Source organism: Hippoglossus stenolepis, chromosome 13 (genome assembly GCF_022539355.2).
Source record: "Hippoglossus stenolepis isolate QCI-W04-F060 chromosome 13, HSTE1.2, whole genome shotgun sequence".
NCBI classification, from domain to species: Eukaryota; Metazoa; Chordata; class Actinopteri; order Pleuronectiformes; family Pleuronectidae; genus Hippoglossus; species Hippoglossus stenolepis.
The window spans coordinates 11219329-11236300 of NC_061495.1; the positions used below are offsets into that span (position 1 = coordinate 11219329).

The 16972-nt window shown below is 42.8% G+C and overlaps 1 protein-coding gene across 2 annotated transcripts in view; it reads left to right on the top strand.

Annotated features, from left to right (window-relative positions):
- The first annotated feature begins 4746 nt into the window (after positions 1–4746).
- myo10l3 (myosin X, like 3) overlaps positions 4747–16972 on the top strand; it is a 56965-nt gene continuing 44739 nt past the window's right edge. For both annotated transcript variants that reach the window (XM_035174442.2, XM_035174443.2), the window contains exon 1: positions 4747–5039. In XM_035174442.2, the coding sequence (XP_035030333.1) occupies positions 5019–5039 (21 nt within the window). In that variant the 5' untranslated portion in view covers positions 4747–5018. The remainder of the gene's footprint in view (positions 5040–16972) is intronic.

A 16972-nucleotide genomic window follows, 5' to 3' on the forward strand; every position in this document is an offset into this window, starting at 1 on the left:
GAATGACTTTGCCCGAGGTCTTCTCCGCCGCGACATGTGACCGCTCATCACATGTCATTTTCTGATTTCACGCTTAAATAGACGTTTATATAATGGAGCCAGACGATTGATCCGATCTGGACACATGACCCTGGCTTTTGGTCCCTGTTTGGAGGAATAAGGTTAAATAGCCGGGTTTCTTTTCTTGCCTGAGGTGTATCTCATGCCTGACTCTGGCTCTGTCTGTTGTTGCCACTGCATGCGGCTGTAGTTTCAATGCTTTATTGAAGTGAGTACAGTGAACACAGTGTAACACAATACACAATAACTTAATAGAACAGCACCGAGACTTTCACATCCACAAAATAGGGTGAAAAAGCAAAGTATGAGTATGTATGAGCGGGCCTACATGTACATAAGGACAATGTTAAAGTTACAACTTTGTAAAAAAATCTGAGAGAAATAGAATTTAGGCTTTATAGGTTTTAAAAGTCCCAATCAGGAGACACTGCAGACAGATTCTGGAAAACATTCCAGAAGCGTTTTGTTCCATTTTGTTAAAAGGAGCCTACTGATCCTGAAAGGGTGAACTTAATATTCCCCAGCTGAAGGAAAAAACAGTCTGACTGATGTAGAGACCATTTCTGAAGCCACAGATTTTTTCCACAAATGCACCGCACGCTGTAAGAGCAGGAAGTGGGGGCAAAGATGGTGCAGCAGATCGGTATGTGTGCAGCCTCAACCATCTTTCGTTCTGCAGCGACGCCAGAAAGCTTTTAAAAACCTTCATATTGCCATGTTAAACCTTGAACAACCGTGTTCTCTTTATCCTTCGTCCTTATTTCAGCCTCTGGTAAATAAAACGAAATTAGAGCTGCTGGTTGCCTCTAGTGGGGTGAAGGACTGATAATAGTCCTCTGCTATGAAAACACATCTGCTTATAGTTTTCAATCTCACACTGGACACATATGTTTAGTCTCTTCCGGCAGACCTGACACTCAGCTGATCTTTTTGCCAGTGTGTGGTATTCTGGTGTCACACTGGTATGTAGGGTCACTGGTCTGTTTTGTCAACCACCTCTGACAACTTTAAATACAAATATCAACTGTTAAATGTGCACTTATCCAGATGTCTCCCTGATGCTGACGACAATGTGTGGAAAACCCTGCAGATAAGGAGAAAATGTAAATGACTTTTCTCAAGATGTAAGTGGAGAATAATAGCTTCTGCTGCAATCAACAGTTGCGAAAGACATTGTTTATATCTATTATTATTTAAAGAGGTTTAAATGGCTAATAACGGTGTTGTGCTTGGTCTGAAAAGCACATGGGAGGTGTTTGCCTTCAGGGCTTTCTACCAGAAAGCTACACCAGCAGGAGCTTCAGTTTTCAGCTGCAGTTTGGTTAACATTGTCAACAGAACTACTGGGTTAGGTTCAGGAAAGGATCACGTTTTGGCTCAACCATGTGGAAAGGCTTTGTTGGCTGAAAAACATTAAAGGCAATCTTCTCCCACAGATTTATTTGAACCCAAACAATGATCTTTTCCTAAACTTAACAAAGCAGTTGTGTTTCCTGAGCTTAACAAAACTGTGACTGAAAAGTGAAACCTGACATTTATCATTTATTTATTTACAGCATCTGGAAATTAGGATAATTTTCCTCATTAAAAAGAAAAATATCTTAAACTATTTCCTAATTTCTAATGAGGAAAACTTCTATTAACAGTGTCTTAAAATCCTGATGTTTTTCCTCATTATAATTGTATACATTTTTTTGAATGTTTCCTTTTTTAATGACATGTACATTTGTCCTGCTTCCATTGCTCAGACATCACCTGTGCAACTGTTTTCCTCAAAGGACCGAAGCAGCATATAGACCTGCGGGTGTGTGATTCTCGTCCCTCCCCCCCGTGCCTCTGGGGATCATCATGACCGAATGGATGTTTTGTTCTTGTTCCCTTTGTCCTCTCAGGTAGACTGAAAGAGGGCTTTGCTCTTAACACACAATCTCTCTCTCTCTCTCTCTCTCTCTGACTGCCAACTTGCCACAGTTTAGCAAATTAGTGACTCAACCAAAAAGCAGTTCATTCACTATTGTTCGGTTTTGGCAAATGTGTAATGGCTGATGTTTAAGCAGTGTAATGCTCAGTATCCGCAGCAGACCACCTTTGGCATTCATCTCTGATTTTACAACTTGCAAATCGCCTGGGACATGATGTGCACTGTTCGCTGCAAAAAGCTTATTCTGACTTAAAATGTACACATGTATACTGTTCAATACACACATACAATCTACAACCTCTTCCAAAAACAGAGGATATGATGTTAGATATAACAGTAAATTGTGTACGGATTCCTAAAACGTGTGTGCAACTTAAAGTATTTTGTAAACTGTGACTCAATATACCTTAATAAAACTTTGTTATATACACAGTTGGACAGAGACTTGCAACTCCTAAGGCTTTTATAAAACCCAGTAAAAAATAATGATTGGAAATTCCCTGTATAAAAAAGCTTCCATCCTTATAATCAACGATTATGTATAGGTTGTCCTTTGGTTTAATAAAGAAATAAAGGACAACCCTTATTTTATTAATACTTTACTCGTAATACAATATTTTTGAGGGGGCTTAAGGGAGAATTAAGGGATTCAGTTCCTTAAAAGAAGTTGAGCCTCTTTTGAGGTTACATAAAATAGTATTATGAAACATACAAGAGCACAACAAACTGTTGTAAATACTTCCACAAAAGGGAAGAAGAAGATGAATTAGAAAAACAGTCAGACAGGATGACACCATGCATCAAAGCCACTAAACAACATTTACAAACGAGTTTCACAGTGACACGCGATGTTGCTACATTTGCTTTTGTACAGTCAACACTGATGACATAACAGACACAACACAATTACCCGGGCAGGATTTCTTGCATGACTAATGCATATAGATTATCTTGTCAATCCTCTGTTATCACAGGTCAAGACTGAGCGGCTGATCTTTACTGGCATAAGGTCGCATGCAGCTACAAGTCCTCGTTTCTCATTTCTCACCATGTATTCATTCAACACGAATGAGTGAAAGTAAAGCACAGAGGCAAACAACCGCCTTGGGAGCATTATTGACGAATAAGTAACACACAGCAAACCACAGCAAACTAAACAGTCAAGATGTGAGGGTACATTAAATTCTATGCTTTCTTTTAGTTGTATTTAAGCCTATACAGTCATTTCCAAAGGACAAGAGCAAAGAGGAAACACACATGTGTCTTAATCTGCATGATTAAAAAAAAAAATCAAGATCCATGCTTCATTCCAAGGGAAAGAAAAAAGCTCACAATGTTGGCCTCATTCATGCCAAAATGTTATTGGTTAAATTTTGGAACATGTTCCATCCGTCCACCAAATTTTGTGGCAATCTGATCAGTCGTTTTTTGCGGAATCGTGCTAATATAAAACAAACAAACAAATGGACAGGGGTAAAAACACAAACTTCTTGGCGGAGATCATTGGCTTTTTGGACAGTTTAAAACGTGATATCCAAACGAAGAATACGTAAGAATCTCAGTACTTTTCAGTAGCAATTCTCAGTACCTGTCAATTTGATAAAGGCTAGTCAGGTGTGATACTTCAAGTACAGTTCAAGTACACAGCAACAGCCAGGGTCTCATTTACTATACAAACACACACACACATCCTGAGACCCACATTACTCTGTAAACAACCACAGACGAAAATAAAGCTGGCCCGCTCGCCCTGATCTGCCTCTTCCTCCTCTGTTTATTTTTCCCTAAGGAGGAAGTCAAAATAAAGATTATCTTCAGTCTGACACACATACATAGTCAGATAACTAGGAGTGAATTCACTGTGCTGAACCAGTTGACCTGATATCTTTCAATCTGCAACAATTCCTCCCTTTGTACACTGATTCCTGTCCTACATATTTCTGTCTACCCCAACCTTAATCTTGACCCTGACCTCAATCCCTCATCTGGACCCTGGCTTCTACCCTAACCCATGTCTAACCCTAACCTAAGTCTAAAAGTAACCCTAACCCTTACCCTCAACTAAATCTAATCCTAACCTTTCCAACCTCTGAGGAAGTCTGAGGAACTTCACCACCACCGATAGTTCACCCATAATTGAAAATGCATCCATACTGCTCCTGTGGTGACATCCAAGTGTCCGTAAGCCCAGACGTTCAAAATTGACTCGAAACAGAGTCATTTACATTTTTATATTTATGTTTTTAACCTAAATGTCCACTCTGGGGGAGGATGTCTGGAGGAGGATGTCAGAGGCTTAAAGCATTGTGTAAATGATGCTGCTTGGAGTCAAATGTTTTTTTTCCTCTTGTTTTTGAAGAATCGGTATTCATTAACTTCAATCGGGAATCCTCCTGCAACGCTGTCTACCCGTGAAACTCCAAAAGTGTTTTGTGGACTCAAACTCTTCACCCACCCCTCCATTGGCATAGTGGTGAGTAGATAATGAGTGAATTTTCATTTTTTCGGTGAACTATCCCTTTAACCAATTGTAATCCTTAACTTGACCATAACCTAAACCCAATCCTAACCCTAACCCTAACCCTTGAAGTAGGTAAACAGGGGGAACGTACACATCCTCCTGACAGCATCGGCCTCTTTGTAGACATGGGGGGGGGGGGGACACACACACAAAGAGGGCGTGTGCTGGAGGGGAGGGGCTGGGACCCTGCAGGCTCCTCCTCTCTGCATAATGTGCCGGCTCCGTTGGATTCAATGAGCAGACACAGACAGCGGGGCAGAGACACGGCGCAGCTCCACGGCCGCTTCCCGGGACTGTGAACGCACCGTTCGGGCGACAAACTCCTCTGAAGTGTCCTCAAGCAGAACCGGGAACCGTGCGGCTGCTGACGGACCGCAGCGAACCGAGCATTACACCGGACAGGAGAAGTTTTTTTTACCGGATGGAAACCAGTCGGCAGTGCAGCTCCTCATCCTCTCCCTCTGTGGTACCCTGAAGTCAGACTACAAAGAGACGAGGGGTCGGAACCTGCTGCCAATGGACACTTTCTTCTCCGAGGTGACTTAGTTCGATTCCTCTTTTGCTAAACAACATCTTGAGTATTTGCTGTGTACTTTTGGGCTCTTGCTGCCGCAGCGGCTCTTTGTTTTGTGTGTGTACCGTGTTGTGTTGTGTTGTGTTTCTGAGCCTGGCTGCTTTCAGGTCAGCTCCCAGATTCACCCTCTGGGAGAAGTTCACTTATTCTAATGCTGGGCAATAAAAAAACTAATCATTAAAGTCTAATATATATCGATTATAATGTTTATAACTTGAGTGAGGAGGTGTAACATGTCTTGAATTTTAAACCACTTAACCTTCACCCATGAGCAAAAATCACTATTTCAATTTAAAATATATTCCTAATGTGACATTTATCATGATAATCATCGATATCGCCTCATATGAAATAGATTGATAGTTAGATTTTTATTATTTATGTGTATTGTTCCTGGTAGCAGCAAGTTGTATTAATAAATAAATAATAACAGAGAGCAAATCTGACAGAATAGTAAATGTCCCTGATGCATTTCAGTTCTGTTCGGAGGCTGTGTGTCTACAGGGAATATATACGGCTGCTTTTTAATATTTCATCTGCTGTGTTAAAGGTCTTAATTATGCTTTTTCTAGTTCACTGGTATGATATGATCCTCACACTGGTGATGGTGTGCTTGCGCTGGGCTGCTCTACACAGGATTCAGCTCTAGTGGGAACTTCATTTAAAACCCCTCCTTCATTTCTGCCCACATACGTCCATTATTGACCCAGCGCTCACATAACATCATCTCTGTCATCCTCTGTGCCTCAGTTTGATTTTGATTTAATCTTTGGTAGTTTTACTCAGTGCCAGACTCCATCAGAGAGCGTCTGTAAATGCTGAGTGTGTGCCCATGTAGGGTGGATGTGTCATCTGGAAGCCAGCCCAGACTCCAGCACACTCACACACTCACACACTTTACTGAGAGGCCGTGCGCAGACATTGCTATAGGTCTGATTTGTCATCCACTTCTGACTCAGCGGTGGGCATTCAGATAGACAGGGTGTGTGTGTGTTTTGTGTAGTGATGTGCATCTCCTCCTCTAACGTCCCCTCCATTCACCTTCTGTATTTCTATATCGCATCATCATCCTTGTCTGCCCCTCACTGATGTGCTGTGACTCAGTGTAAAAATAATACATGAACTACTTCACACTAGTGACAAACTACTTATACACATCGTTAATGAGTTATTATCAAACCTGTAGAAGTTATTGCCCTTCTAAAGTCCATATAGAACAATCGTATCGTATCTAAACTGTAGGTTTCATTATTTTGTAAACCAACAGTGTAGCGGACAGATTGGGGTGAACTAGATTGTGGGTCATTGGTTTTATTAAGAAGTATATTCAGTATAGAGGAAGGTTATTATTTTATATTAGCTCAGCATATATCATTGCTGTAATCGGGTGTGTGTGTTTGTCGTCCTGGACCAGTCTCCATGAGATTTCTTTGACTTTAACCGGGGTTTTCTGTCTCTAATGTGGTTATGCAGTGTATTTCTTTTTATCCTGAGATATAACAAACTGTGCTATTCCATGACCAACAGGCTTTATCTGTGAAAGTCATCGTTTCTTGGTCAGAATATATTGATTTATAGGGTTTGCACAATGCAGCATTTGACTCCATCCAATATTATAGTCCAGTTGAGATTTAAAGTTTATCCTTGACCTTGGAAACAGAAGCTGACAAAACAAATCTCAACAAAAAGCCCAAGCTTGTTATCCTATCCACTGATCTTCCTCAAAGAGTCTCCCAGATGTTCACTTCTGGGGCTCACAAATAAAGACTAAATAAATAAAATTTGAACAGCTGCAATTACATTACAACTAGGCCAACATTATCTGCTAAAGGAAGGTCACACAGAGAACAGGACTACTTTTTATAGTGTCTGAGAGGTTTTAGGTCTTTTGCATTGGATTGCATTATGTTTCGTTCGGCGATAAAGTTAAATGCAAAGTGTGAAAACGAACTCTTCCTCTGCAGCATCTGCAGAAATAAGAAATCTATACAGGTGGAACTAAGCTGGGTGTTTCTCTCCACTATTCAGAGCTGTGTTAAACAAAATTTAAATAAATGAATGAACTGCCCCGGTTTTTAAATGACTAGTGGGTCATGGAATGAAGCCAGTGTTTTGAATGCCACAGTGCGACCAGTGTGGATTTAATTAAGCAGGAATTCTGGAAGTGGAGCAAGACAAGGATTAAACTGCAACCAGTGAAAACAAGTGCAGCAGGATGAATATTGTCTGATTCACGACTGTTGATGTTAGCACATTCAAAATATAATTGCACATTTAAACCATTGACCATAGTCTGAGAGAAGCAGGATCTCTTTGCAGATCAGATTGTTGAAACGATTGTTGACGTGGTTAGATGCGCTGATGATGAAGATGGTGGCGGGGTAGGAGACGGCGGTAGAGTAAAGAGGCGTGGCAGGTACAAGGTCAGTGATATATCCTGAGGGCCCATCCTGTCCATCAGCGCCGCCTTTCCTTTCAGGCGCTCACACAGATCCATAAAACCCTCACCGCCGCTGCCTTCATCCACACCCACTCCATCCTCTGAGTGGAAGTCACCCAACAAACACACACACACTCTGAGTGTGTCAGAGGGCCTGACAGGCTGCTGGGTTTGGTCATCGTAGACTTTCACATGTCTGAGAATATGAACATTATACATAGTCCCACACAAAGGCTTGTGTGGCTGTGTGTGTTTGTGGCCCAGGTATTCCTCTGGTTGTGGGGACCTTAATCTGTTTACACAGTCACATTATGCAGAATTGTTTACCGTATGGGGACAAAAAGCAAGTCCCTGGAACATTAATTAATTTTGAGGTAAAGACATGGTTTCAGGTTACGTTAGGGGTTAGGGGTTAGGGGTTAGGCAAGTCCTAACTATGGTTAGAGTAAGTCTCCAGCAAAGTATCAATGTAATGTCCTCTGAAGTCATGGAGACATGACTGTGTGTGTGTGGACTTGTTTTAGGTATAAAACTGACCTTGTCAGGACCAGTAGACCTCATGGTGACTGTTGCCTGATCATTTCTGAGGTCCTGGTTAAGGTTAGGTGCTGCTAATTGTGGTTCGGTTAAGTTTAGGGTTAGGCACGAATTGGTCATGGTTAAGGTTTTGGCATAAGGTTTTGTTTGGGCTGTCCATAAAGAATGTCAGTCAATGCAAAGTCCTGCACAAACCTTTGTGTGTGTGTTTGTTTAAAGCTTGATTTATCTCTCTTCCTCCCTTTCATCTCTTTGCAGATGATGAAAACATTGTGAGGTCACACACACACACACACACACAATCACACATTCATGCACGTATCACCTCCTCTCAGTATTTTGTGTCTTTGTGAAACATCCTGTTGACGATGCTGAATCCAAGCTATGTGCGTTTCTAAACTTCTAAACTTGGTAATCAGGTCCTTTATAGCAGCAGCTGCTGGACACTGTAAAGCCACACGAGGACCTCTCCTCACTCGGTAACTGCTTCCTTGCGTGACACACCAAATACCATCCTCTCAATGATACTCTGACAGAGGGAATCCCAAATTCCTCTCTCTGACCCCTGAAATTCCCGGTCATGGCCGCCTGTCATCCATGCATTGTGGAGAGTCGGTGGCCAAGGCTTTAGGTTTCACACCATCACCACTGCCCCCACACTCACACACACACACACACACACACACACACACACACACACACACACACACACACACACACACACACACACACACACACACACACACACACACACACACACACACACACACACACACACACACATAGAATGACACCGTCCCCCGTCCTGAAACATCCCTCACAGCTCTCTGGGCTGTTTACGTCTGGCTCTTTGAAGCTGGAGCCGTGGATCGGCACGCTCGGTAAGCATTCTGTAGTGAAGTGGGTAACGTGAGAAAGGCCAGCCCGCTCCTCCTTTAGGCCGGACTATTTTTTCTTGCGGTGGCAGGGTCTTTTCTACCCAGTTGTCACTTCCTCCAGCTGTTACTTTATAGAGCTGAGAATCTGAGATCATTGCCCTTCACCTCCAGCCATTGCGAGCGGCCGAAGGAGCAAGGAAGGAAGCCCGGAAGTGAAGTTATAGGATGTAAGGAAGGAAGGAAGGAAAGCCAGAAAAAGTGGCTAATGGGTTGAGCATTCCTTTTGAATTGTTTCTGAGCAGCTGTCCTAATAAACTCTAAGTGGCTGTTGTGTTCTTTATCGGTTAAATTAGGGGATTTTCAACCAGCGCTGTGGTGAATTAACAGAGCTGGTTGTTTTTGAACAAACAGAGGTGGGCATTACGAAGGCAGAGGTTTTATGTGTGCGTCAGCAGAACTGCAGCTTTGGTTTAGTCTGGAGGTGGTTTAATCCGTCACCAGAGCTCTGGGACTAATTGCAAACGGCCGTTGTCTGACCACACACCAAAAAGGATAATACCTTCTCATGATGACACATTTTCTCAGTGTAAGTGGTGGCGATTTAGGTTTGGAAGCCACCATTCATTATTAAAAAAAAGCTCAACCTTGCTCTGAAATGTTTTGGATAAATGTGTGAATCCGGCCTTTTTCGCCTTTTTGGCTTGTTTTTTGCATTTCCTGTGCCTCAATCAGTAACCTGAACCCCTTCTATCAGAGAGTTGACCGTCACATGGGGAGCTCAGTGCTGTCATAACCTCCTGCTGACACCACGCTGTTGACTTAAGCTTTAACCCGCTACATTACGGAGCACTTCTGATAAAGCCATCAGTGTTTGTAGTGGTTAGAGGAGGGGGACACCCTCATCTCGCCACAGTTTGGGTCAGCGAACTGAATCATCCTGGATGAAGTGACAACTTTTTTTTCACCAATCATCTTCTGGTATTTTCTGCTGGTTTGGCATTTTTTTTTAGAGTAATGCTTATTTGCTTTCTTACATTGAGGTGGATGAAAAGATTGATTCCACTCTCAGATTTGTCAGATAAATCCAGCAGCTGGGCAGCTTCGTTTAGCACAAAGGCTAGAAACTATCATGAAGGTAGCGCTCTCTAGTTAGCACGTTCTCCTCCAATTAACTTGTACCAGAACCAACATGGTTTAACAGAAGGTGTATGCTAGACTAGTTCTTGAACTAGAGAAGAAAATTTGACCAATTTTGAAATATGGTTTATATATAAACTAAAACACCTGCTAACATCTGGCTTTTGTCTTCGTTGTGAAACGGTACGATCGTTATTCATTCCAAGGTCAAATGACTCTGCAGTACGTCACAGGTATCCGCTCCATGAACAGGGATGTAAACGTAACACCCAGCAGGACATGTTATTTTTTGCACCTCTTCTGACAGATTACATAGGGGCAATGAAGGCTTGTCGCCTATTTCAGTAACCTCTGCGACTCTTTATCCTCTCACTCGTAAATCCCATTAATCTCCGGTCAAGCCCTCAAAAAAATCATCAAACCTGGGATGCTCTAGTGATACTACTCAATATGAAGTATTTAGATTGTAGAGTATAGTATCAATATTCTCATTGAACTCTTGGCACGAATACAAATAAGGCAAAATCTATAAATGTCACTATTTCTTAGAAAACCAGTCCGATTTTTACACTGCAGTATGTTCATCATTCTCTTAAACGCCCATCCTTCCTGTCCTGTGTGTGTGTGTGTGTGTGTGTGTGTGTGTGTGTGTGTGTGTGTGTGTGTGTGTGTGTGTGTGTGTGTGTGTGTGTGTGTGTGTGTGTGTGTGTGTGTGTGTGTGTGTGTGTGTGTGTGTGTGTGTGTGTGTGTGTGTGTGTGTGTGTGTGTGTGTGTATCCCTATCAGCAGGGACTTTCATGGGTGTGTCTTGCACGGAAATATGAATCTCTTCAGGTCACCTGGGTGAATCACTAACGTGCCATGTCAACAAGACTGTGACGTAAGAGAACATCCCCACAACTCCCTGCTACATCTGGGAATTTAAAGTGAAATGAAGAAATCATTGCACAGTCACCTGGCGAATCTCCTGCTGTGTTTTGTGAAAGGCAAACAAAAGTCTAGAAAACCAATTTCTCGAGATTGTGTCTGCAAAAAGGCTTAATTTACAGGTTATATCTGGTTTGTTAAATTGAGTGTAAAAAGTGTTTTACAGGGGTTTAAACGCGTGGCAACAAAGTGATTTATTTCTCACCATGTCTTAGCACCTAACTATTCTTAGCAACATCTCACCATTTGCAGTAAAGCTGTCTCTTTGTGGCCTGAGAGGTTTCTAAATGAAATGTTATTGCTCATACCGAAGGCTGACTGCATGTCTCTGTGCTCTGCTCATGGTACCATGTCAGGTGTATTCTGTCCTGTCTCATCTTCACATCTCAGAAAGACTTTCAGCGGTTCATCTGCAGCAGGTACACACGCTGAACTCCAAACCAGATCAATCCCGTCAGATCTGTGTGTTTGTCCGGGACGCTTCAGCCAGAGAAAATTAAAGTTCCTGTTTATCGCTTCTTACCCTCGCACAATAAATGTGTGTTGGCCTTCACCTTGGCTGACCTACCTGACACACGCTGTGAGCCCGTAATGAGTGTGTGTGCAGCTCAAATCCTCTCAGTTCAGAGGTCTCATCTGGCAGCTTAATAACAGCCAACCTGTGATTACTGCTCCCAGCCCAGATGTTGACTTTCCTTTTTTAGCCCCCTGTGATTACCGCGCATGGAGGCGGCCTATTACGAGATGGAGTGCGTGTGTCTCAAACTGAAACTGTCCTATGAGTGGAAGTCAAACAAAGGAATCTAGGCCCAGGAAAAATATATTAAAAGAAACTGTAACGTTTGTTGAATCTCCAGTGATTGAATTACTGCTGCAGTTGTAATTTCAGCGCTAACACCCGGGTGGAGTTTAAGTAGACATCCCACCCTGCTTGAGTCTGGACAGTCATGGCCGGAGGAGTCTAACTGGCACCCTTAGTGCGTAAAACAAGCAAACGACACAGCATGGTGCTGTCCACAGTCATAACCTGTTAGTTTTCCCACCCGTTTCCAGTCTCCTTTATTAAACATGGGTGTGTTTATGTGTGTGTGTGTGGTCAGGCCTGAGGCTTTTTGTGCCATGATACACTGACATAATGAGACTCACATGAGGAGGAATGAACCTTTACATGGCAGCCTTCCTGTACGTGTAGGCGGCACAAGCAATGTGAGTAATGGACATTGTGAGACTGGTATGAAAGTTCTGGAAGGTAGTTGGTCGCTAAATTTTAATCATTCGTCGTTTTCATTGTTGATTAATTTGCCCATTTAATTTTCTCTGAGTGACTTCTGCAGTGCAGAATGGGCGGTTTTCTTGGCCTGAGTTAATAATGGTTGCAACTGGAGAATCAGCTGTCGTTGTGGTGAATACACACAGTGTCCCAGCCACCGCTGCTACAGGGCGCTGGTGACCTGTTTAATCAAAGTTTACTGAAAATGAACGTATCACATGCCCAAATCCCACCAACTTCGTCCCTGCCCTTTCTTCGGCCCTTTACAACACACAGGCCAAGTGTGAAGCTGATCAGATGATGATGATTTGATCTATAACATCAAAAAAATCAGCTCTGTGTTTGCATGGTTGTCAATTATTTTTAAATGTAATTTTAAAAGAATCTATAAATGAGATTTGTGCAGATTATGCACAGAGAAATTACATTTAAAGTTCCATCAAATACTGTGATTTTCAGTCTTTTGATTGAATGTTTGATTTTTGATGTATGATGTATTTTTTGGGGGAGCATTAGACCTTTATTTGACAGGTCAGAGTTAGGCATGTAAGGGAGAGAGAGAGAGAGAGAGCAGGGAAGTCAGGCAACAAATGGCCGGGTCATAAAGAAACCTGCGGCCCCTGCAGGAGGACTCAAGCCTCCACATGTGATATACCACATGTCAAGAACTATAAACCAAGACAGAAAGGTTCTCTGTGTCCAGAACAATTATTCCTGCACGACATTAAGTTCCAGCAAAGGTCAAAGGCAGTGTAACAGGAGCCTGGTTACCTAGTAATGTGTCAAACAGTCTCTGACGGTCCTGACTGAGCAGCATTCCTGAAATATCTCTGGAGTCCCCGCTGTGTGACCCAGTCCTCGGATATTAGAGTCCACAGATGATACAGAGTGGGTTAGATCAGTATGTAGATCACAGACAGGACGGGGGATGACAGTTGGCTCATGCAGATATTCTACTGTCTTGTAGTTTTGCAGAAAATCCAATCAAATCTACCATAATCACACTCCTCATCCCGCCCTGCAACCTTTTCTTTTGTCAAGTAAAGCATCATGACCCCGGGCACAGGATCATGCTAATACTTCTATCAGTGGAACAGTAGTGGAATGGAAATGTGTTCAGACAGGATAAGGATGTAAAGCAGCACCCACGTGCCAAGGAGTGCGAGGTGGAGTGTCAAGTGCTCCTCTTCTTTCCGCCGAGCTCATGAGGACATAATTTGTCATGCAAATTCTCCTCTGTACGCTTATTAGCAAGGCGACAGATTAGCGGCATCGGATGACAATGAAGGAGGCTCTTTGTAAACCCCCCCCCGACAGACGGAGACATACAGACCACAGACAAAGATACGCTACAAAATGATCAGATTGCTATATAACTCAATATATAACAGCGTGGTTCTGGAAGTGGTTTGAAGAAAAAAATTCCATATATTTTCTGAATGCTACGAGATTTTGAAACAATGTTATTTGCATTTTTTTATCAACTGATTTTTAAGAAAAACGTGTTTATCGCAATATCAAGTAGAAATACTACACTACTCAAAATCCTCAGGTGTAATAGCGACATCTTTGATTGGTGGAGCTCGCTGTTACCATGGAAATGTTAACCACAACCGTGAGAATCATGTTTGCGATGCGATCTTTCGTCATTAAATTCAAGAAGAAGCATGATGAAAAGTCATTGGAAAGGCATCATTCGCAATGGTTGATGGGATGCTTAGTTTTTTATTCCTAAAAGTAAACAAAAAAAGTCTTTCATATTTGCATTATTTCCGTTTTGCAGTAATTGTTTTGCTCTGAAACAAATGTGTTATGGTCACGATTCATCCGGTAGCTGGTCGGCCTGGTTCCAGACCTAAAACTCTTTTTATACAGATTTTTTTGAAACGTCAGTGGAGAAAATGAATGGGAGTGAGCGCTCACTGATATGCTCGACATGATAATGTTACCAATTTGCTCCATGTAGTTTGTTCTTGTAAGCAGTTGTTCTGTGTTGCACGAGTGTGGTTCCTGTTAACCCAGGGGCACAGTTCCATAATAACCTCGTCATTCACAGACCTCCTGCTTGAACAAAAACAGTCGAACATGAAAATGATGCATGACATCACTGCGTTGCTGAGCCACATGTCAGGCTGCCTCACGGTGCTGCCTTCAGCCCCTCCCTCTCTCAGTCTGTTTATAGCCTCCTCTGCAGGGGGGCTCAGGGAGTTCCTCTGACTCAAGAACAATTGATGAGCTGAACCCTCCACCTCTTTTTTTCCCCTCCCCCAGACTGGGGCCAAGCAGTTCCCTGTGGGACTCCTCCTCCTACATTAGCTAATTCCTGATCAGCTGCCCCCCTCAATCATTAATTCATAAGTCTTCCAGCACAGATGCTAGAGGTTGCCTTTAATCATCTGATTACTCCCCCCTCTGTCACCCACCCTGCCCTTCCCCACCCTCACCCCTCGGAGGATGCGGGCACTGACTGTGCCCCGTTCAGCATCAGGCAGACGTTACAGCGAGGAAACAAAGAAACAAGCACATTTAAAACGGAGTGTGCAGAGGTGCAATGGTGTTAAATCACTGTTAGTTACTTATATGTATTCTTCAGACTCTTGATTAGTTATTTACTATGTGATGAACCTTATGACCCGGAGACTTGTATGTTAGTGCAGAGCTGTGATACGGGATTCTTGGAAAATCTATGCAAGTTAGCAAATGAAACACTTTTCCTTTCCCTCAATAACCACCACTGAAGAGCCTTGGAGAACAGAAATTAACCCGTGAGTGGCCAAGTGGATCTGCACAGCAGAAAAGTGTGTGAAAAACAAGCAAGCACAAAACAAATGTAAACCAGTTTTCTAAAATTCTCAGTGTCCTGCCAAATACCAATTAAAATGTTGTGATTATAAGATGACAAATAACTCTCTGTGAAATTATATCCAGTAACTTTTTGCTGAACTTTATAGCACGTGAAGCTTTTGCCCGATTGGAAATCTCGTGGTCAAAAAGACCCAGAGGGACCTTTGCCCAGATTCTCCTGCGAGAATACTTTCTTTAATCTCACCAGCTACTTGGCGGATTCCTCCTCATTTCCACTTGCTCAGCGTTCAGGAGATTTGCTTACAATCCCCGATTTTGGCTCACGTTCCTTTGTGACAGACAAAGCGAAACGTTTCTCCATTGTCCTGCAAGCTTTGAAACCCTGCTGGCTACAAACATTCCTGTGACTGTAGCTTGTGAATTCATTGCAATCAAAATTTTTAAAAGCCTTTCTGGAAAAAAAAAGCAAAAAACAAACCGCCTTTATTCTTTCTCATAATTATATTTCAGCGTGTAAAGTATTTCTAGGTGAAAAGTTTTTTTTGACCTACTACAGACGTATTACTTCCACCTCTGTTGGTTGGTTTTTTTGGTTGTTTGTCAGCAGAATTACGCTAAAACTACTGAACATATTTCCATGAAACTTGTTGGAAAGGTGGGACATGGGTCAGGAAAGATCCCAGTAATTTAGGTGTGGCTCCGTATCAGGTGGATCCAGGAATTTCTTTTATACTTTCTTTAACATTCACCAATTTTTCAGGAAATAATTCCTGTGTCTTGATGAAAAAATATCAGGCTAATTTAGGGGACTGATTTCTATGAGCGTGTGCAACTTGGTGCAGCTTGATTAATTTTACTGAGTGCCATTCTAGTTTCTTAGGAAAACCATGACACTTGAAAGAAAGCATCAATTTGCTGTGCGACCTTTTTTAAATGCAGGTCATCCAGCCGCTCAATATCCAGGACTGCACATCTGTCCAGGACACAGGGTGGGGGTCACACAGGGTTAGTGACTTCTCCTCATGCCTCTCTATTCATATGATAATTCTGGCACTTCTTTGTGTTTGTGGTGTAAAAAAGAGGGATGAACCAGAATAGAGATTTATTTTTCAAACATCCTAAATGAGATACAAGTGAAGGCAGCAACAGCTAGAGTTTCAGTTGGATTGCATCTGTGCTTTCTCCTGGTGGATACGTTTATCGTCCTCTACGTCCGGGGCCCAACAGATGAGACGCTTGTCAGGAATCCAGCTGGACGCACTCGTTCCTCAGCTGGGCCTCGGCCCTGGCCTGCGGTCGGCCCTTACTGTAACACCAGCGGCCGCTCGCTGCTGTCCGCTGGGCAGGCGTTGACTCACTGCGCCCCGAAACCATGATCCAAGAACTTAGCCTATCATAACTAATTGTTCAGCTGTGTCCACGTCCGGCTGAGTTAATTAGCTTCTCTTTTGTTGTGGCCGATGCGATCACCTGATACCGACTGCAGCAGACAGCAGAGAAAGGGCCCTGGCACCTCGTCCTGTGTTTTACCCTGAAATATTTAAGGCTCACTCATTAGCAAATCTCTGAGCTGGATGGATCTACAAGCTGCAGAAACCCAAGCCTCCGACTCTGGGATCGCATCATTCGGCCCGTGTGGTTTCTGTGTCAGAACAGCATGATGGGACGCCGCTGTGCAGCCTGGTCTTTGGTGGATCAGGTCACCATTGTCAGTCAGTTCTGCCTCAGCAGTGCGGCACATGCCCGGTGACATGCAGCGTTGAGAATTTTAAAGTAGCCTGAGCTGGAAACGTCACAGCAACTGTGCTTTTTTTAAACTCAAACATCTGGACAGCAGAGACATGGGATTTAACTGACCACTAATGTTTTTAAATGAGGAGTACACAGACTGTTTCTCTGAGTT